The sequence below is a fragment of the Lathamus discolor genome, chromosome Z, assembly GCF_037157495.1.
Source record: "Lathamus discolor isolate bLatDis1 chromosome Z, bLatDis1.hap1, whole genome shotgun sequence".
Taxonomy (NCBI): domain Eukaryota; kingdom Metazoa; phylum Chordata; class Aves; order Psittaciformes; family Psittacidae; genus Lathamus; species Lathamus discolor.
In genome coordinates, this window is record NC_088909.1 from 85,010,796 (window position 1) to 85,032,281 (window position 21,486).

The 21,486-nt window shown below is 36.9% G+C and overlaps 1 protein-coding gene across 2 annotated transcripts in view; it reads right to left on the reverse strand.

The window, feature by feature from the left end:
- CERT1 (ceramide transporter 1) overlaps positions 1-21,486 on the reverse strand; it is a 78,337-nt gene that overhangs the window by 8,579 nt on the left and 48,272 nt on the right. The window contains exons 6-14 of one of the 2 annotated variants that reach the window (XM_065661140.1): positions 20,774-20,857; positions 15,091-15,248; positions 9,390-9,482; positions 7,701-7,787; positions 6,632-6,724; positions 5,979-6,056; positions 1,437-1,532; positions 620-752; positions 442-512 (exon numbers count right to left, since the gene is read on the reverse strand). In XM_065661140.1, the coding sequence (XP_065517212.1) occupies positions 442-512; positions 620-752; positions 1,437-1,532; positions 5,979-6,056; positions 6,632-6,724; positions 7,701-7,787; positions 9,390-9,482; positions 15,091-15,248; positions 20,774-20,857 (893 nt within the window). The remainder of the gene's footprint in view (positions 1-441; positions 513-619; positions 753-1,436; positions 1,533-5,978; positions 6,057-6,631; positions 6,725-7,700; positions 7,788-9,389; positions 9,483-15,090; positions 15,249-20,773; positions 20,858-21,486) is intronic. The other variant, XM_065661141.1, reaches the window with a different exon arrangement.

A 21,486-nucleotide genomic window follows, 5' to 3' on the forward strand; every position in this document is an offset into this window, starting at 1 on the left:
ATGTTTTAGGACTGGTAGGAGGTGAGCACACACACAACATAATAAAGTTACAAGAACAAACGTTGTACCTTCAATTATACCACCTCATAATGCAAATGCATATGCCAACTAATTGTGGGCAACAATAGCTTATGTTATTGCAAAAAAAGCATACCATATAATGCTATAGGTTTCTTCTTTGTAGGTCAGTGTTCATTAATTGCTTCCATTTCCTTTAGAATGCTTCTGCCTTACTGGCAGAGATACATTTAGAGATTAAAAACAGTCCTCATTTGTTATTACAAGCTCTACCGGACACAAGCACAACCAATTATGCTATCTGACAAAGCTGCAGTTTAATAGAGAACTTGCTCTGAAATGTTGTTCTGAACAGTATTTAAATTGTTAAGACAGTAAGATATTCAGAATAAGATTAGACTTAAAACACTTAAGTGTTATTACCTTATGTGTCTGGTAAATGATGATTGCATTATCAGCTAAATTTTCCACAACATGGAAATTTTCAATTGTTGCTGAAAAAGGAGGGGGAGGAGAGAGAAATCAAGCATACACATTAGGTCAGTGTTATAGACAACATCCTTGCCGATAAACACACAAAGCTTAAGAACCAATTCCTTACTTTCCCAGTCATTACGAACATCAACATTCCAGAAGTAGTGGCAGACTTCATGCCCTGTTACCCCTTTAACAGCATGGGTTGCTTTCAAAGGATCTAAAACTATTCCATTCTCTTCCACCTCTCTTCTGTATACCTATACCAAATACAAAGAAAGAAAAGCAGAACAGAAATTATCTAAACTGATCATGCTTGAATTTTTTTAAAAATATCATTAAAAAAACCAACAAAACAACCCAACCTAAAACATTAAACCACACACTTACCTATAAGACCAACACATGAATAATTTGCCATGTCAGTGTTCTCTGGTAAGTACCAATGCAGACATCCTTTCATGGCAATTCATGTAAATATTTTAAGAATCTCTACTCCAAGAATGATTAAGCTACCTTAATTATCACTATGCACAAGAATCCATGCAAGCAGAGTACAGCAGCCAACACAGTAACTTGCTACTCTAACATTTTCAGACATCAAATTTACACATGATACCAAGTTTTAAGTAGGAAATAATGAGAAAGGAATCTGCAAAGATGAAGCTATTACAAGAGTTACACGCAATTTTGTATGAATAAATATAGTAGAAGCCACAACTCTTCAGGACTCCTGTCCTAACTTAATCCTATTCTCAGAAAATTTAACAGCATAACTTGCTGATAGTATTCCCAGAAAATCATAGAATCATGCAGGTTGGAAAAGATCCTTATGACCATTAACTCCAAACATAAACCTAACACTGTCAAGTCCATTAGACTGAAAGTTTCTGTCTTCACAGCATATCATCTTATATCAGTTAAGCAAAATCCCAAATGTTTACCTTCATTTCTCCTTCTTCTACCACAAGTTGCCAATTGGCATCTCCTCCTACATCTTGCAAGGAATATGTCATATGGTTTTGTACCATCTCTTCCACCTTTAAAGGAGAAAAAAAAAACAAAACAAAAAACCAAACCACATTAACTCATTCCTTCCATCTTCTTGGGCAGAGACTGCACAGTACCTGAAGCCAGAAGTCAATACTTCAAACCCTGTGCAGGAGCTGAATTTGGACAACAGAGCTTTCTACTGCAGGTTAAGAACAAGCAGATACCTCCGGCCTTCAGAAAAAGAATCAAAAATTGTGATTCAGCTCCCACCTTCATCCTTTTCAGGTGCTTCCTATCCTTTCTTTGCACCTCTATAAACTGTCAAAGCTCACTATTTCTACCTAAGACAGCTTTATTTCAGCATAAGGAACTGACTTCAGGTATCTCTACAAAGAATTACAATATATTGAAGATATTAACTGAAGAGCATTTGAAAAGCTTAACAAAGGTTGGGAGGATGAGGGAGAAAGACAAGCTCTAAAAAAGTGAGTGAATAACAAAACTCATATTGGAATAGCACTGAAAGAAACAGTCGTGAGCAAAGCATGCTTATTCTGTTTCATTGACAATTTTTGCACAGTTGCCTGCTAGAAAAAAGAACCGAAATGCTTACATTCAAAAGATTTGTTCAGGGACTATATTCTTATAAAATACTAATTTGAGAATTATTTGTCTAGACTCATGTACTTTTCATAAAAGCCAAAAATGTGGTACATCTTTATCAATCATAGAAAGGTTTGGGTTAGAAGGGACCTAGTTCCAAACTCCTGCTATGGGCAGGGACACCTTCTACCAGACCAGGTTGCTCAAAGCCGTGTCCAGCCTGGCCTTGAACACCGCCAGGGACAGAGCAGCCACAGCTTCTCTGGGCAACCTGTGCCAGTGCCTCACCACCCTCACAGGTAAGAATTTCTTCCTAAAATCTAATTTAAATCTATCCTCTTTCAGTTTAAAGGCATTCCCCTTGTCCTGTCACTACATGCCCTTGTAAAAAGTTCTCTCCAGATTTCTTGTAGGCCCCCTTTAGGTACTGGAAAGCTGCTATGTCTGCAAATACCTTTTTTTTTTTTTTTTTTGATTTCATGGAATGTGCATGAAAATGGGTGCTGGCACAGGAAATAGATTTTTATCTAAAATACACAATCTTACTCTGTTTCTTTGGTTCTCCATCCCTTTCCAAATCCCACTCACCTGCAACTAAAAATAACAGCAAAAAAAAAAAGAATCCATTGTCATGTTTACAAGTACTGGAAACACTTCAATAACTCTTTTCCACCCAAAAGGCAGGTGACTACTAAACTTGTCACAGCAAATAAGCCCATGTGATTGACACTACTTTCCTGAATTACTAGAAATAGGGTGGTTTTTCTCCTAAAACCAAAAGCACTACAAGCAAAGGGTAGTTAACTGACCAACACAAAGGTTAGCTTAAGAAGTGCACAATCACAAGATTGACAGTCTGTACTCGTAAATGGCTTTGCACAACTAAAAAAATAAATAGCCTAGTGTACCTATAATATATAAAACATATTTAAGCAAGTAGTACAAGTAGAAAGCAAAACTAAAGAATACTTAATCATCTTTATCTGACATGATACAGAGTTTACATGTGTTACTTAATTTAAAGCAAGTAATTTTGCTTGTACTACGTACTACATGGGCAGCACACTGAAAACCAGGAAGAAAAAGAAGGAAATGTTACCAGTCCAGTTCAGGGGGGTGTCTCTGCATTTTTGGTATGGAGTTAAAATGAACTAAAACCATCCACACAATTTGTGTTTCTGCTTTTACACAGGCCATTTTTTTTTTCCTACTAATTTCTAGCAGGTTTCCTACAGAAGATTCTTCCCTTAAACCCATGAAACAATGACAGTACAATCCAAACCAGGTAGGAATGTGGGTTATTTAAATATTTCGCTTATTAGCTCTAGATCACACTTCTCTCAGAAAGGGATCCTTGCCATGGTGCCAACATTTACCTGCAACACCTTCAGGTCCCTATGTCTCTTCTCTCCTAGCTCCTAATCCGTTAAGGACAAAGCTAGATTTTGTAGGTTTGTTTTGTCCTTTGCTGCTTTTTGCTTTATGCTAAAATCAGAGGGATGAGAAGAGCAAGGTAAGAAGAGAAGAAGGCATCCACAGTAGTGCAATCTAAACAGTTTCTTGCTTCTGCTTCACTAAGGAATTGCAGTACATACTACCTGCCCAAATTCCACTAATCTACACACTGATTGCTATCTGTCAACCTGCACCTATTTCAGAGGCAGAGAGTCAAGATTCACAGCTCCTTTCCTGTTGGAGAGGCCAAATTATTACCTCTGGGTTCCTGGCAGGCTACAGCAATAGTCTCCAAAAATACTTGTAACCTGTATGCCATGCAGTCTAGGCCTGAACACTAGGTGGGAAGCTCTTCACTTTACAGGCTCTCGGAACAGCTCAATCTGTTTTAAAATTGGATAGTTCTTTAACAGAAAGTGATACGCATTTTAAAAATAAAACTGCACTTTAAAAGAAAGTGATTTGATCTCCTATTCAACTCGCAAAGACAAATTAATGCCTTCATAGAGGCACATGGAAGAAGCAGCTCCAATCAGAACACAATTTATACTTCTCAATCTTAAAAAAGAGGCTGCAAGTTTCTACTTGATCTTTTTCTAATTTCAAAATTCTCTTCATATGAATGAAGTCTAGAAACAAGTCACATTTATTCAGAATCAAGATATTAGCTTGCCTTTCCAAAAGCAGAATACTTAGCCTGGGGACAGAGGTCAATTTCGTATTAATAAAGTCCAGGGCACACTGCCACCAAAAGAATGTGTGCTGCTTTTCTCTTCGTGCTATGTTACCTGCTTATTCAGTAGCAATGAAACTCAGAGTAGGTGGACTGACTTGATGTGGGAAAAATTTGTTCTAGGGAAAATATTTGGGGTGGTGGGCTGTGGGAGAATAGCTTCCTATAAGTTAAGATGCTAATCCTTTCTGCAGTAAGCCCATTAACTTGAAACTGCATTTGAAGGTGCTCAGCAGTAACTTCTATGTAGTATAAGCCATGCAGCAGCTGAAATGAGCAACAACTTTACTTCAATCCATTTGATCCTGATTCTCAACCTCTCTCTTCATTATTCTGACAAGGACCTCTCCCACCTAAGATTTGTTTTTAAATTGCTAGGTTTTCAGGCACACTAGTGCTCTGGAACTGAGGTCTGAATGTTGTCACAGGCATAAAAGATGAAAATGAGGAGGCCTGCATGCTTTAGCAGCTAGTAGTTTCCCTGATATTGGACCGCCATTGTGTTCACAGCCTTACAGACAACCAGTTTGTCTGTTTGGAATCAAACTTGCTTTCTCTTACTTGATTTCCTCCCTTCCCCCAGAACAAAAAGAAACACAAAAAACCAACTTGACTACTGGAGTACTGGTAGAGGAGCCTATCAGCGTTGCGCTATGTGACCTCCAATTTTTTTCCCTTGCAATAAGTTAAATTTCAGATACTAACTGACTGCAAATGGTTAATCAAATATTGGGATTTCAGTCCAATAAGCAAGTCCCTAAGTGATAGGGTCCTGCTCATAAAGCAGGTAGTATGGTCTGCAAGTTGTATAATTCCATAATCTGTTAAACAAAAGAAAATCCACTATTTGAAAAAACAGGTTGTTTGCTGCATTGCTTAATAGTTTCTAAATAAAGTCCAAAATAACAGTCCCAGAAGGAAGCTCCATATTCACAATCACATACAGACCACAGCAGGAAAAAACCTAATGGCATGAATGCCATGTCTGAAAAACTTTTTTTTTGAGACTAAAAGCAACCATATGACCTCACCTACCTAATTCTACTCTAAACTACAATCTCCAGAGAAAGCAACTAAAGTAATTTTGTATATTATTGGAATATGTCTCTATGACTACACTGACACATCCAGGATGTCAGACTCATTTTCAGAATGGTGAGTAAATATACTGAAACTCTTCAGAAAAAAATCTCATATCCATAATCTTGTTTATCAACATACTTTATGAGCTTCCAGTAATAAAACTAGTTGTAGAAGTAAAAAAATGGTCAGCGAGCCTTAACATTTAGTACATTTATGTAATTACAAACAAAAGTTAAATACAAAATTAAACCTTTGATTTAAAAGCAAGAAAAACTGTTCAGTTTGTAGCAAAGACCATCTCCATCCCACACAAAAAACAGGTTATATTCTACTTTTATTATAATCAGAAATGCAAAATTTTCAAGTTGAAGGCATTTTCAAAGCTGTCTAATTAAATGCAACGGTTTCACAAGATTGGGGCCACTGCACAAGTTGATATGCATGCAAGCTCGATGTAAAAGGACAACCATTTAGTACAGGAATAGAGAATTCCTTTGTTTGTCTCAGCATACTAGTTTAAAGCAAGCAGTGATTTATGTAACAAAAAACCCAGGTTCTAGAGAAGAGGATGAAATACCGCAGAGATATGCAACCCCCACTCGACATATTAATACAGTACCTGGGCGCTGAATCTGTGAACATCATCAGAGGCACTGACTAGATCAATGGAAGACATGGAGGAAGAGCGACTATAGGGCTACCAGAGACAGACAAAGAAAAAACCAAGTAATCAGAACAAAGGCACAACAGAGCATTCAGTACCAACTTGCAAGCACAAGATAATGAAGAAAAGGAAAACAAAAGCAGCAAGCACAGCAGCAAATGCTGATTTCATGCACCTATTATGTATTATGCTCCCAGTATAGCCCTGAGAGGAGCATAGTGTTTCCAGTAACAGTAGAAAAAAGGCAATTGGATTTATTTATTCTTTTTAAATTTTTTTCCTTTTACAAAATCAATTCAATGAGTTTTGGTAAAGGTATCTTGAAAGTACTGAGGTTAACAAGTTGAGATTTTTTCCTTTATTATCTAACTGACAAGCTTGATACAAGTCAAAAGTATTCTAAATACTCAAATCAGTGTTTTTTTTGAGCCAAGACAGAAAACAGTCCTCCAATTCTGGCTACTCGATTTGAAAAATGAGTAAACCACTGACAGTTACTAGAAACACTTTTTTTTTTTTTTTTTTAAGTCTCACCTACTCATATAAGATATTATATAGAAATATCATACGTTAGCCCGTCATTCAGGAGATCATGAGAAATACCTTACCATTTGAACAAATCGATGAGTCCCCACAGCAGAATATGCATCTCCAGAAGGTAAAGATGTTGGCCAGTGTAATCTAACCTTTTCACTTTGGGACTGCAACAGAATAGGTTTAATTATCAGTAGTCACCTGCTACTAGAAGGACTATGAAACAGAGTGAGTCATCCTCAGCCTACATAGTGGCTACAACAACTAATGCTATTGGTGACAGGCATGAAGCTGTCATCCTATTGGAATTCTCAGTAAGTGAATGGGAGTAAATTCTGAATTTGTCTGTACTTCAAGGGGTACTTCAGAGTTAAGGAAAATAGATCTGCTGCATTAAGGACCCATTAAGTACTAGCACAACAGTCACTCAAAATTTGCACTGTCTGTTCAGAGACCATATGTTTATATACATATATACCATATATACCCATTAGAAAGTCTTTTAATTCTTAACCAAGTCATTGTAGTCACTATATTTATAAACCTAAACACTTTTAAGACAAAGGATGCTCTACTTTGTAATTCCCTCTCATTTACATACTGCCATACTTTCTCATATTCTATGTATTTCCTCACAAACATCTTATCCCTTTTTGATCCTTGTCACTGAAGTGTATTGAAGAAATTAGTTAAGAGCAGTAGCCAGAACCTACAGAATTTTAAAACAAAAACTAAACACCAACAGAACTACACCTTTGCTGTTTCACATACTGCAAGAGTCAAAAGAAACTTTGGACCAAAAACTAGGTTTTGAGAAACAGCTCCACAGTTATGATATTCTTAATCAGGGCATCAGTTACATACAAAGGTGAGTTTATACTGTACGCTTATTTAGGAATTAGGAACTACAGACATTCAACTAGTTAACACTTACCCTACAACGGTCTCTGTAAGCTGTGAAGTCACTTTCTCAAAATTAGTGTTAAGCAACAATATTTAACTGTAAAAATACCAAGTGAATTCCCCTTATCAATGTCAGAATAAAATACCTAGAACTTCAGGAGATGCACCCCAAGACTGAGTTTAAGTCACAGAAATATCCCACAAACACCCATCATTAAGACATTTTTCAAGTATCAATACCTGTTCTTCCATTTTATCCTGTCGATCGAGAGCAGCTTCAACAGCATCAAAGAACTCCTCTTCATTAATCAGACTATTAGGACCTTCCTAGAGCATAAAACCCAAAACTAGTTCAAAATTCTGGAGACAAGAGAGTTCCACTTCACTTTAATATTAGAATTACATATTTATATATTATGCATATGGCTGTTGGAAGCAAATTTCTTCTATAGACCTCAATTTCTTAGCTTACAATTCCTCTGAAAACCCTACTGTTAAAAGAAGTTACTTCCTCTAACTACAATTTAGAGATAAGATAGTGTATAAAGGAGAAAAAAAAACAGGAAACTGAGTAACAGTGTCAATAAACTCTGAGGGAAGATTTAGGCTTTAAGTAACGTGTATCTTCTCTTAAAACTATTTATTGTGGGTCAGTAAAGTACACATTAACATAATTGTGTAGTTAAGACTCCTTCCAAGAGTTCCAGTGCCTTAGGGCGGATTTCAGATAAGTGCTTAAAACAAGAGAAGGGAAAATCCTGGGATCTCTATTGAAAATTCTTGGAAAGAACAGTTTAACACTAAACAGCAGGTGGAGATGAGTCAATTATTAAAAATTCAGATCTACAAATTAAAATCTTAAGTTTCACAGAATTAGGTTTACCGCTTTCAGTATATTGTAAAACAAGGCAATCCAGCATTGTAGTTTTCAAAAAACTGCAACGGGGATACATAACAGAAGCAGCTGCATCCATAACCAGGGAGCCAAAGTCCAGCTTTCATAGAATCATAGAATGGTTTGGGTTAGAAAGGACCTTAAGACTATCAAATTCCAATCCCCCTGCCATGGGCAGGGACACATCACACTAAAACATGTCACCCAAGGCTCTGTCCAATCTGGCCTTGAATTAATCTATCTACCTATCTTCTTTTTTTATTTTTATTTTTAGTGTATGCCTCAGTCACAACAGAAAAACTACACTCAAGCATCTTCTAAATGTCTCAACATATTAACAATATTTCTCAGGCTATGATTTCTAAATAGAAACATGTTTGATTAATGTACACGAAAGGCTCAAGTTCTTAAAAATTATGCAAACTGCATTATAGGTTCATTAGCTTATATTATTCTTCAGAATTAGCTTATTCTTCACAATGTGGTTTATGTGGCTTAGAATTTGACTGACTACCTCACTGCAGAGGAAGCTGCTGAAATATGCAATTTAACAGATAAAAGGAATCTAAAAATCACTGAATTTGTCAATATAAAATTTCAGTTGGCAACCTAAAAATCAACTGAAGTTAGACTTCAGATTTGAGACTTGCCTGTGCAGTCAGGGTTTCATATTTGCTTTATGCATCTATACAGCTGAACCATCCAAAAGAGAAAGTACATATCTAGTGCATATAAGCCATCTCAAATGTACAAGAAAAAACAGTAAAAAAAATTAGCAGCAATATCTGTGAGCAACATACTTTAGACAAAAGCAGAACATAGAAGCCTGATGTAAAGACAGACTTCATTCTCAAAATATTAAGTACTGAGATTCTTCAAACAGTTTCTGTTTCCAAGGTGGAAAATCAGAAACAGCACGAACACGCTTGCACAAAACAAACACCTTGATTTACACACCATTCACCCTCTTTGAGAAACAAACCAATCTTTACAAGTCCCAGCATTTTTAAAAATTTCAAAAGCAGACTTTATACCTCATAGTCTGGCCCTCCAAAGTGGGACTTTTTCTTCAGTTCTGTCACAGCATTTTTGTATGCTTCTTCAATTCTCCTCCTCTTCTCTGACTCCTGTAAAATTACATAGTAATGTGATTCAGGAAGAATGAATCGACTGCTAATAGTCAACATGCCAATAAACAGAATTAACTGACTGGTATAGTTTTGTTTTGGTTTTTTTTTCCCCCAAGTAAAAACTGCAAAGCTGCTGATTTTCTGAATTTATTTGCATGCATGTATTATACATACCCATATACATTCATATATATAATATGATGCCTGGGTAGCTAACTATCTTGATGGTACCTTCTTTAAGTCACATGAAAGAAAGTAAATCAGCAAGCAAAAACTGGTAACTAGCTTAAGCATAGGTCTTACTGGTTCACTGACTTTGTATCTGGCAGTTCATATAATACTCCTTGACACAGATGCTTGGGCAGTGATAACAAAGGGTGAAAAGTAAGATTGGTAAAAAGCTAACTTGTTGAATGTAATGAGATACTAATGAGTCACAGCACGTTAAATTTGTATCTATAATTAGCTCGCATGGTTTCAACGTGAATCATTTTGTGAACTCCATGCAGTGAATAACTCAACGTCATTCTCCCATAATAGGCGTGTGACTGTACTAGAGCCACTGATGTCTATATTATTGTGTATTTTGAATAAAAAAGTAGTAATGCCATGATCAGATTAAGTCTAGTATTTCCTCTGCAAATTCTACAAACTGCCAGATCCCAGTGAGTAAAAAAGCCATGAACTTCTGAAATTTTTGTAGAATTCAGCTTTAATACGTAAGATGTTTCTTTGTCACCTTTCAGAATCACTTCAGGTGGAAGAAAGTTAATAAGTATTACAGGTGAAAATTTGACACCACACACTAGCTCTTGCAGATGAGTATAATCACTCAGAGACCCAATCTGAACTTCAAAAAATACTGTGGAAAACCCTTAAGCAATACTGAAAGCTGGATTTACCAACTGGGAATTGGGTGGAAACATTCAGTCTGAAACACATTTTCCGGTTTCTAAAGACAGGTCTGAAGAGTAAAGCAACAGTTTTGAAGTAAAACAAAGTAGTACAGTTTTCCACAGTAAAATTCTTAGGTGAAAAAAACAGCACTTAGATGAACACAGTATTGTCTTCGTCTGAGAACACAGGCTTTCGCTTCTGAAACTATCACAAAAAGACAATACTTGCTAACAGGCACATTTCACAAAATTTTGCATATTTTTTGAAAGCAACCAGAGAGTCCTAAAGATGCATAAAAGCAGAACTTGAGTATAAGGCATTGAGAGAAAGCACAGAAGTTTTACAAGACTGAAATGAAAAACAAAATCACAACTCCTCCTCCTGCTCACCCCAAATCCCCACATTTTCAGTACTTCAATCTGCAAATTATTGACAATTCACGTGTGTCAATAGACAACTTTCCAAATCTGCCAGCTTCTCTTAGCAACAAGGCAGAAATTGGGAAACTGGCTGCACAGGAGGAAAATCACTGGTGTGTTAAAATTCTGTGTAGTTTAATGAAACATTCAAGTTAGAGTTGTCAAAGGTGAACAAAATAAGCTACCTAAACATGTTAATCTTAAGGTAAAATTTAATGTTCAGAATTTAAATTGTTCATTAATAGCAATTAGTAAGACCAAAGGAAACAAGAAGAGAAAAATGTTGCTGTAGTCAAGACAACATGAAAAGCGTTATCACAAGGGTCTTGTTGCAAATAAAACAATGGACCAAGCGCTACAGATTAAATCACTTATTAATCTTAAGTCTATTTTAAAACGCATTCAAGAGGCTCACACTAGAAAACATACTGCAGCAGAAAAATAAAAAAAGTCAGTCTCAAGATCTTAACAGCCAAGAGTAAAAGGTTAAAATCAAAGCTGTAACTACAATTACTTCTGCAGCACATTATGTGTTTTTGTTTTGATTTCATGCTAGCCATCTGACTGTTTTGGTAACAGAAAACTAAATATAAAAATCTGAAATTACAGTTGTTGAGTGCATTATTTGAGCAGTATCCTTCAAAATTAAAATGTTTTTATAATTACAATTTCTTGTTTTCGAAGGTTTAGAAATAGTTTCCAACATTCATTCAGAATGGAACCTGAAACCCTTTTTTCATTTAACAGAATAAAAGGGGGTTAATAAAGATACTTGCTTGATAACACTGCAGTCATCTCTAGTCAAAATGTAGTCATCTCCAGGTTCAACAAATTCTGAACTTGAGGTTTTCTAATTTGAGATTTTTTTTAGGACAGTGACAATTTTAGAATATTTTCTTCAAGCTCGGCAGAACAATCTAGCTTGCATCTTTAGGCTAAGCTAGCTTGCTACAAGACAGAGGCTGTGTAATTTTGTACTAATTACTTTTGTATGTTGCTGCTAAGTAAAAGATAGTTATGAAGCTAGTGGAGTGAGGAGGCTGGAGAGAAATGGAGAGTGAGCTGGGTTATAGTGGTACTTATAATAGCTGTAAAGCCACTATACAGTGGTATGGTACCATTGTAAAGCCATTGATTGGTTTTAGCCACTGACAGAGACCTTGCTCTTCATGTAACCTGCACAGCACACAGCCAGCAGCATGAGCCTACCAACATGAAGGACAAACTTGATGCTGCCCCTTCCAGCTCTGCTAGATGGGCTTTTACAAGCACTGGACAGACTTATAAGAGCTCTAAAACTCTCCCAGCTAGAACATAAACACTACCAGCTGCCCAATTTCATGTAATTTCTCCCTCTGATCGCTGAGAGAAAGTATTCTAAACTTCATAATCTCAAAATATTTACTTGCAGTTTACACACTATACAAGAAAAAAACCCCAAAACAACGCCATTCTCTTCCCACATCTATTTATCAGATGACAAGAGCAGTGTTTTTTGCTCAGGCCCATAGTTATAGAAGATACTCATAAAACCATCTTTAACAACAAGATGAAAATAAAACAAAAGCAGTTCTACAATTGGAGTAGTGTTAGCAGGGGTCCAGAGTTCTGAATACAGTCAACTGCTGTCTTAAGGGTGTAGGTGTCAAGATGTTGGTCATGTGGGGCTGCAGGGGTGGCCTATGTGGGAGGAGGCTGGGGGTCTGCTCCGTGTCAGACCCAGGTGGTTCCAGCCAGCTCCAAAGAAGACCCACTGCAGCACGTAGCTGAGGCCGTTCACCGTGTGTGTGGCGCCTCTCTGAAAGATGTATTTAACTGCAAAAGGCACCCCAGGGAGAGAGGAAGGGGGAACCAGAAGTGAGAAACAGAGGAAGAGCAGCAGCTTGAGGGCCTTCAGAGAACACATCCACACTGCAGCCCATGGAGGACCTCAGGTCAAAGCAGAGGGACAATTTCCTGAAGGAACCACATCTCACATAGGACACACACTACAGCAGATTTTCCCCAGAAGACTGGTGCCCATGGAGAGGATCTGTGCAGAAAGAGGCTAAAAGTGTGAACAGGAAGGATTGGCAGACATGCATTGCAACCACAACATTCCTCACGCCACATTTCTTGGGGCTAGAAAGCAGTGGGTAGAGGGAAGGAGTGAAGTTGTGCTTGGGAAATGGGGGAAGAAAGCTGTTTTGGTGTTTATGTTTCACATTAACCAGATCTATTTCAAATCAGCAACAAACTAGTTTTCCCCAAGTCAAGAATGTTCTGCTATGACAAGAACCAGTAAGCAATCTCCCTGTTTTCCTCTTGACCCATCAGTTTTCTCATCTTATTCTTCCCCTTAATCCTTCTGGATAGGTGGTGGGTGGGCACTTGGCTGTTAAACAACAGTAGCCCACCACAATTCTGTATTATTTAAATCAATAAAATTCTTCCTTTCCAAAAGCACAGCAATTAGAAGAATGTAAAGTAATTATTTTATATTAGAATTAAAGTACTTTACCGTGAGTGTCCTATAAATCCCGGAAAATTTCACTGACAAATGTGACTTTAAAGAAGTTGCAGGTGTAAAAACACTGAGCAACTTTAAACCTCCAAGGTTTTAGAATCTTTTGCTATTTTAACTTCTGGGAAAACAAGTCCAAATAAGCTGTGACCCCCTTTAAAATGTATTATCTCATGCCGTATGAGTAGCAGTCACATGAAACTGAAAGTGAAATTTAGGATTAAATTTGTTTACCATTTACAGGCAAAAATAAGTCCTTTAAGTCCTAAAATAAGAAGTGACAAATAAACTAATTAAAATTCTCTATTAACATACTCTGTATTATACAATAACATAGGGACAAGAAAAATTCACTTTATCCATGCTCTAAGCAAAGTCTGATCAACATAAGTGAACTGTGTTTGCTCAGCCCTGAGAACAGAAGAGAAGCCTTTGAGGGGGGACCTAACAGTAGCTTTCCCATACCTCCAACAAAGTCAAAGAAACTGAGCCAGACTTCAGACTTCCTACAGACTGCTGAGCCAGCAGCCTGTAGGAGAGGGATGAAAAGCAACAAGGCAGACACTGGAATAAGAGATACTCCAACTAGATGTAAGCAAAAACTTTACTTACAGCAGTTAAGCAGCAGAACAGGTTGCCCAGAAAAGCTGTGCAGTCCCCAGCCTTGAAGACTTGAAATCAGACTTGATAAAGCCCTAAGCAACCTTGTTTCATCTCTAACTGTCCTTTTAAGCAGAAGGTTCAAGAAAAAGAGACCTCAAAAGGTCTAGTCCAACTTGAATTACCCTATGATCCTATGAACAAGCTTCAAGTCTTGGATCTACTGTAATTCCTCCAACTACTTAGATGAAGCAGTAACTAAGTATTGACAGAAGTTTCAATACAGTTAGACAGGGTCAGACCTTTGACATGTGGACAAAGACAACTACAGAGGCAGAGGCAAGGATTCAGATGTGGAGGTATTTTGCCTGAATATGCTCATTCTTTGAATAGTGTACCACTAAAACACAGGGAGTGAGAAGTGTGATAAACACCACATGGGAACATGTTAAATGAAAAACAAGACAACAGCTACAGGACTGCACAGGACACCGGCCAGTGATGGCAGGATTCTAGAAATTATAGCCTGAAGTACAACCTAGCCATGCCTCCAGCACATCCCATGAGAAAAGACACTGCTCCTTTTTAAGTTGCTAGAGTGGTTGAGTAGGCTTAGCAAGAACTATAACAGATATTCTAATACCACACATATTAAAAACTTAACCAGTCAGCATAAAACATGACTTAATCTCTTTAGTCTCCTAAAGGAAAGTGGAATAATTATTCTTAAAATTATAATTAATCTTATAATTATTCTTAAAAAGACATTTAAAGTTAGAACTGTTTATCTCCTTAGTATTGTCACCATCTTTTATCACATTTAAAAAAATTTGGAGATTTGCACATTTTTTTGGGAACATGGACAAGTAAGTCCCTTAAAAGGCTGCAACCAATGCACTTATTATTATGGAATACTGTCAGGTTCTCTATAGATATAAGAAAGTGTACTATCTGAACAAGGGCTGCAAAACCAGACTATGATAAATAATGTTACTATATCACCAGTTAGGATGAGACTTTCATGTTTTTTAGGTGTAATAATGAAAGCACCTAAAACTAAAAAATCCTGCACATAAAATAAAAGCAATTCCTGGAATAAAAAAAGTTAACAGCACATTTTAAATTTTAACTTTAATCTAAGGAAACATTTTTTTTCCCAACAAAAACAAAAGGAAAATTATCTTACCTTATCAAGCTTTTTTTGCCAGCTTTCTTCACATTTTACCATGAGTTCAATACAATGAGAGAGTGTAGCAAGGATTCCAGCAGTGGTTGCCTTGAAAGTTATAGCTTCTCCTTTAAAGTCTATGCCATTAATTCCTTTCGGTGTTACATGTGGAAACACTAAAAACAAACACAAATCATTCACTCGTAGCTGCCTTCAATTCCTGCAAGTATTTTAGATATGTGCTTTATATTACAACTGTTTGAAGAAAACAGACTGGCTAGAGATGTAATATAAAAATAAAAAATGATAGTAATTTCAGCTATCCACAAGATAATGAAAGGGATTCAAAGGGAGGAACACATCCCCTCAGCTTCATCTTGTGATACCCTGTTTCAAGTCTGCTTGTAATGCTCGATTACTCTGCACTCTGCAAATCACGCGGGTGGAGGGAGTGGTAATACTTTGTAACAATAGCAGTTTGACAGCTTGAAGGGGTGCCTAATTAACAAAGAGCAACCTTCAAATGTACCTGATGCAGCACTAAGAAAGGAACAATTTGAAAATGCAATCAAACCTGAAATGTAACATTCAAGGTTGCTTTAAATGGGTAATTACATATTTAAAAACATCAAAGTAAAAAGGTATGATATAAAAGTATCAAATGTGTTGAATTATCCAAGTACTGTGGGTTTTGCAGTTCCAACAACTACTTCATGCTGTCAACCAAGCCATCTGTTGCTAAGGCTATTTAAACAAGTCACTTAAAATGTGTGACAAAAAAAGTACCTATTATATGACAAACTCGTATGTAGGCTGACATAATAACAAATCAAATGCTACACATTAATGTCAGAAAACATTAGAAAGCAGAAGTAACACTCATGTTGAAGCTGACTGAGCCTAGCAAGTTAAAGTAACTCCTGCTATGCCACAGTGCAAGCTAATGGCTTATGACCTCTATGGATATCACTTCCCCCCCTCTGCCAGTGTGTCAATTTGCCAGCATGCCTCTGTTATAGTTTAAAAAGTACAAATAAATACTTGTGTAAGTTTACCCAGTATGTCTGCAAAGGCAAAGCAGAGCTTTCAAGCAGCTCAGTTCTTGTAAGGAAGAGAAGCGCAATTGCTGTTCTCTAATGGCAGAGCCCTGTATCTTCATTTCAGGAACAGTAAGCAATTGTCACATGTCTAAAGCAATGGTTTATGTCTCTAAAGGTTTTATATACCGTCCTTTCAGAAGTAATCAAACTAATTTTTAAACAGCTGATTACAAACTACACACTGCTTCGAACACCTCAATAAGCATATATACTACGGTAGAACGCAGTTTGGTTTTTGTTTCATGTTAATCAAGAATACTCCCTAAAAGGTAAAGATGATGGGGCTGGAGAAAAAAAAAAGTAAAGTAAGAGAAAGAAAAATCTGTTCAGAAACAATAATAAGCACAGCAGCTCTCCCTCCCCCTAACAGCTGCAGAGGGAACACGGAGGAGGCTGAGACTGAAAGCGGTATAAGCTGGCAAGAAGGTGATGCAGTGGATTCACTGAGAATAACGAAAATAACACAAGGGCTTCACCCGTAACGGTTCATGACTGAAAAACAGAGTTTATACTGATAATTTTTCCAGTTGGTGTAGACTGTGTTCACATGCAAGTTTACCAGCACAGCTATAATGCTTTAGACGTGATTTTTCTCTCTTAATTATGGACCATGCTAAAGATGCTGAAGAAACTACCACTAGCTGCAACACTGCAAGATAATTTCAGAAATCTCTGTGGTGGATTACAAGGGAGATGCAGCAATGCAGCCCCATTTCCTAGGTATCTTCAGGTCTCAGCTACAGGTCATTAACACTTCCATACAGTTTCAGTCACACAAATGACACATGGCATTCAATGACATGTTGCAAGTCATTCGTTAATGACTACTCTCAAAGTAGGACTGGTACATGAGAAGTCTGCAGTTTTAAAATTAGTGTACACAGTTCCTTTCAGCCATTATAATTCTGGGCAAAAATGAACTTGTTGAAGGAAGATGCAAAACTTGTTTCTTTGAAGAGATGGTCACTTAAGAAATTCCTTGCAATGGATAGGAGTATTTTGATTCTTTCCTAATCCCTGGAGACATTTGTCTTCTCAGAACATATCAGAAGATGAGCTCAAACCTTATCTGGGTAACATCTTAAGTTGTATTTGTCTAGAGATTTTCTACTCAGAGAGCCTGAATATCTTTCCTATTCCTTTTTTAAACTTTTTTCATGTCAACTACAAACTGCTTCAAAATGAAATCTCTCATCAGGAGATCTACATGGTACAAAGTAAAGACTAACAGCAGAGTGTTCCTAACACTGCAGCTACTTTTCTAACTTCATGATCAAACTGCATGCAGCCAACTGAGAAAAAGCTGCAGGATGATTTTCCTCCTACTGTAACTTCAATTTCAACATCTTCCAAGTGGTTCATTTACAGTTATCCTCTCTTTTAAGCATTTTATTTCCGATTTGTTTTCTCTTGCCCTTCACACTGCAGATTCTTAATACAGTGCTTCAGCCTTCAATAGGTCTTTAGCCCTTCTACACCTCTGTATCTGTTAGGATAGGTCAGTTTTCCCTTTTTGTTCCTAAGATTGTTTATAACACTTTCCCAGATGTCCCAAACATCATGCGTTTGTTCCAATCTGTTTTCATATGAATCAGAAAATTATTTTAAACACAGTAAGTAGAAAGTAGTTCCTTTATATTTTCCATTTAATGCCACCTTAAAATTAGTTCAGTAATGTGAGATGTTAAGTGAAAAAGAGATGTTCAGGTGCATGACCCATTTATTGTTATCTACTGTTGTTGATCTTCTTGGATAGAGTAGGATCATTATGATTAGTTGTCATCTAAGAACAATCCCATTACTGGTGAATGTTCTTCCTCCATTCAAAGCACAAAAATCAGTGTAAATCCTACCACGTTTTATATTGAATTTCCCTCCTTAAACCTCTGTACCATTATCATCATTACAGTTGCAGTACAAAAACACCTTCCATATTGAAAAAGGTTCCTTAAGTAGGTTTCACCTGCTCTTCCTACTCTTACATAATTTAAATCCAAATACACTCATTTTACTGAACAGATGGATGGGAACGCTTCCTGATCAAGATCCCAGCAGGTAAATATGCATCAGCTATACTTTCTGTTGGTGTTCTATACATTGTTTAGTCACCAGATTTTTTCACTCTTCCTAGCTTTTTACTCACATGCCCTAGAGAACACAGAAAAGAAAAAGCCTCCCTATCCAAAATGTCTTCAGAGTGGTACACAATTCTCTATAGTCATGTTAACTTCCTCCTCCTACCCACGGAAGTTGCAGAAGGGAACAAATTTCAGAAGACAACGTGAATACAGTCCCTTAAGTCAGTCTTAATGATTTCAGCACTAGACTGGTTGCACTGGTGGTCTGAACAGCAGGCTCAAGCACTCCTTATCATACTGGGCTACATAAGAGGCTGAACTCATGCTTCTTACTCCCTGGAGTACTGACTACAGAGCAGCCCCCAGAATAAACAGGCAGCCACTTCTCATCTACAATTAAAAGACTGTTTCAGTCCTTTCAGGACTGGATAGAGACTTCAAGAACGGAACCTGAAATTTGAGTAACCAAAGAATCTTAACAACTGCTCTGAGGCTAACCTTTAGAAAGGGGTGAAGTTTAAGATAAATCTTTCATTATCAGCTAGTCTAATTTTCTAACCAATATACAGGCACGGCTTTCTCAGCCTGAAACATCTACTTTCCCCACTGCATCACTCATGATTCCATTTTACGGCAGAGACTCTTAAATTTTCACTTCTAGTCAAGCTTTGCAGCACTCAGCTACTAAATGTTTAATAGGTCTAACCCTTAGAAATCAAACTAAGGCACAGAAAAACTAAATGGAGATAGAGCTTTTCACAGAAATTGAAGGAAAGTAAGTTTAATGGAATTGGGTATCAGAACAACTGGAATTAGAAGTTATGCAAAAAAGCAAGGGGTTGCAGAAATTATTTTCTATGAGTTTATATACAGGTACCCATAATACATGTCAATTTCTTAGCATATAACTTCCCAAAGACTTGATACAGAACTTTTAAAGAGGATTATAGATATCACTTCAAATTCCTGTTAAATTCCTGGTGATGAAAATAAAGAAGTCACTTATTTTCCATTTAAATATCTTAAGATGACCAGAGGTACTAAAAATGTATTTTCCTAATGACATTCCCCATATCCTATGTGTACATATAGCAGTACACCAGAAGAATGTAGATATGAAGAGATGTTCTGAAGGTAAATTAAGCTGAAACTCCTACATTATCCTACAAAAATTAAAATTAACAAAGATGTCTTTTACAAAATGAATCATGCAGTAAAATTAAATTCTCACTTAACATTTTTTAAAGAAGGCTCTTTGTTTTATGAGGTTTGCTCTGACTTAACAGTCCTCAAAAAATGTACGCTTGTATACACACAAAACGAATAGTAGAACTGTGCAATTGCTTGCAGGTGAGCGTTGCAAGATTACTTATCTCTGGTAATAAAAGGCAGGAAAAAATTATTCAAAACTTGAGTTATATGTACTTAACCTTGAAATCAGCATTACAATTAATTCTCAGCAAAGGAAGCACTTTATGTAACTGAAAAAACTTTTCTCATATGACGAATTCTAGAAGTATCCTGAAAGCTCCTTCCATTTCCTTTCCTTTTTCCTCATAACAGTTTTGGCCATACTCTAGAAAGAGCACTTAAATACAACAAGGAAAGATGTAACAGGGGGGCAACAGACAATTAAAAAGAAAACAAGACAAAGAATAGGCTCATTTTGCCCATGTATCTTCCAGGTTCTTGATTGAAGTGTTTATGTTTTTCAAAATGCTTTTAGCAAGGGCTTCAGGAGATACCATCAGATTTGAAACTGGAGGTAGTGCAACTTCAAAGTTCTGTGAATCAAAGTCTAAGAAATATCTTAGGACTGAATCATCAGCATTTACACAATGAAAACACCAAAATATTTTGGTTGGGAAACAAAAGAAAGGCTAAGAAGAATGCAAATAGATTTTAAGTGCCAGGCCAGAAGTATCAGATTTCTAGACCAACAAGAACTGCATGAGTCCTTCACATTTACTGCATGGATGCAGTGAGTACAATAACGAGATAATTTAAAATAATAAAAAACAGAATTCTGTTCATCATAATGGAAAATACAGGAAAAAAATGTGCTAATATTATGACGAGTGAGAATTGGTAACAGTGTTGACTTCACACTACAGACTCATAGAAGTTGGAAAAACTATACTGGGACATACGTAACTGGAAAAGCATTGTTCTCCACCACACTCCTAAAACAGGTCACACTTGCAAGAGAAACTGCAGTAACCTGTCACAAATATCAGGTCCCAATATCTGAATGATGCAGCTGTTTCAAAAGAATTTTGCAGTGAATACTGCTTTGGACACAGACTATGAAATTCCAAACTTACATTAATATTTGTGTGAATTAAGTGTAACTCAGAGAAAAGCACCTAATAAACGGTAACGTGAAGAAGAACTTGCTGTCACATATATTTGAATGACTACTTTTGCCATTTTCTGCCTAGAAAAGAGCATGTGTACTGACCATGTATTGGCTTGTCATACCATTCATATGAATTTTCAGCGAAAAAGTTGCGACAGACTTACATTTTTCCTTACTGCTGTTACTGTTATGTACAAAATCCCCATCAGAACGCACTGTAGGGAAATCATCTTCATCATCTTCTACCACTAAATCGGAGAGAAAACGTTACGGGAATGAGAAGGCTTTTCCAATTCTTTGTGTGCAACAAAGAATTAAGAGCATCTTCATGGCTAAACAGCATTTAAGATTTTTTCCTGCAACAAAAGTCATGACCACCCCACACAGCCTTTTTTTTTTTTTTTGGTGTGGTTTTGGTTGTTTGGATTTTGTTTTGGTGGGGGGTTCTTGTCGTTGGTTTAGTTTGGTATTTTTTGACTCAAGTCCACTATCAACATCACTGGCAGAAACCATCTAATGCTTGCTCAGTGTTGAAGCTTAGCACTCAATCCTATGGTAAGAACAACAATATTTTGGTGCTACAACTGGATAAGCAGGGTGCCACAATTCAGCAACTATACTCTTCCACACTAAAAAGTTTGCAAAGAAGGAGTATTGTACATCTACTGTTTTCTTACCACCAAAAGTTTCAAGCTGACAGACCAAACCTGGGAATGAATATGAATGCCCCAGGAGTGCACAAGGATACAACAAGCTGTGCTCTGAGAAGAGCAATTCAGAAATATGTAGACATCCACACCTGAGTCTACAAGGGCCTCAAGTGCACACCTGGTGCTCTAGTTTCAGCTAACCCATCTCATGAGGATTCATTATGACA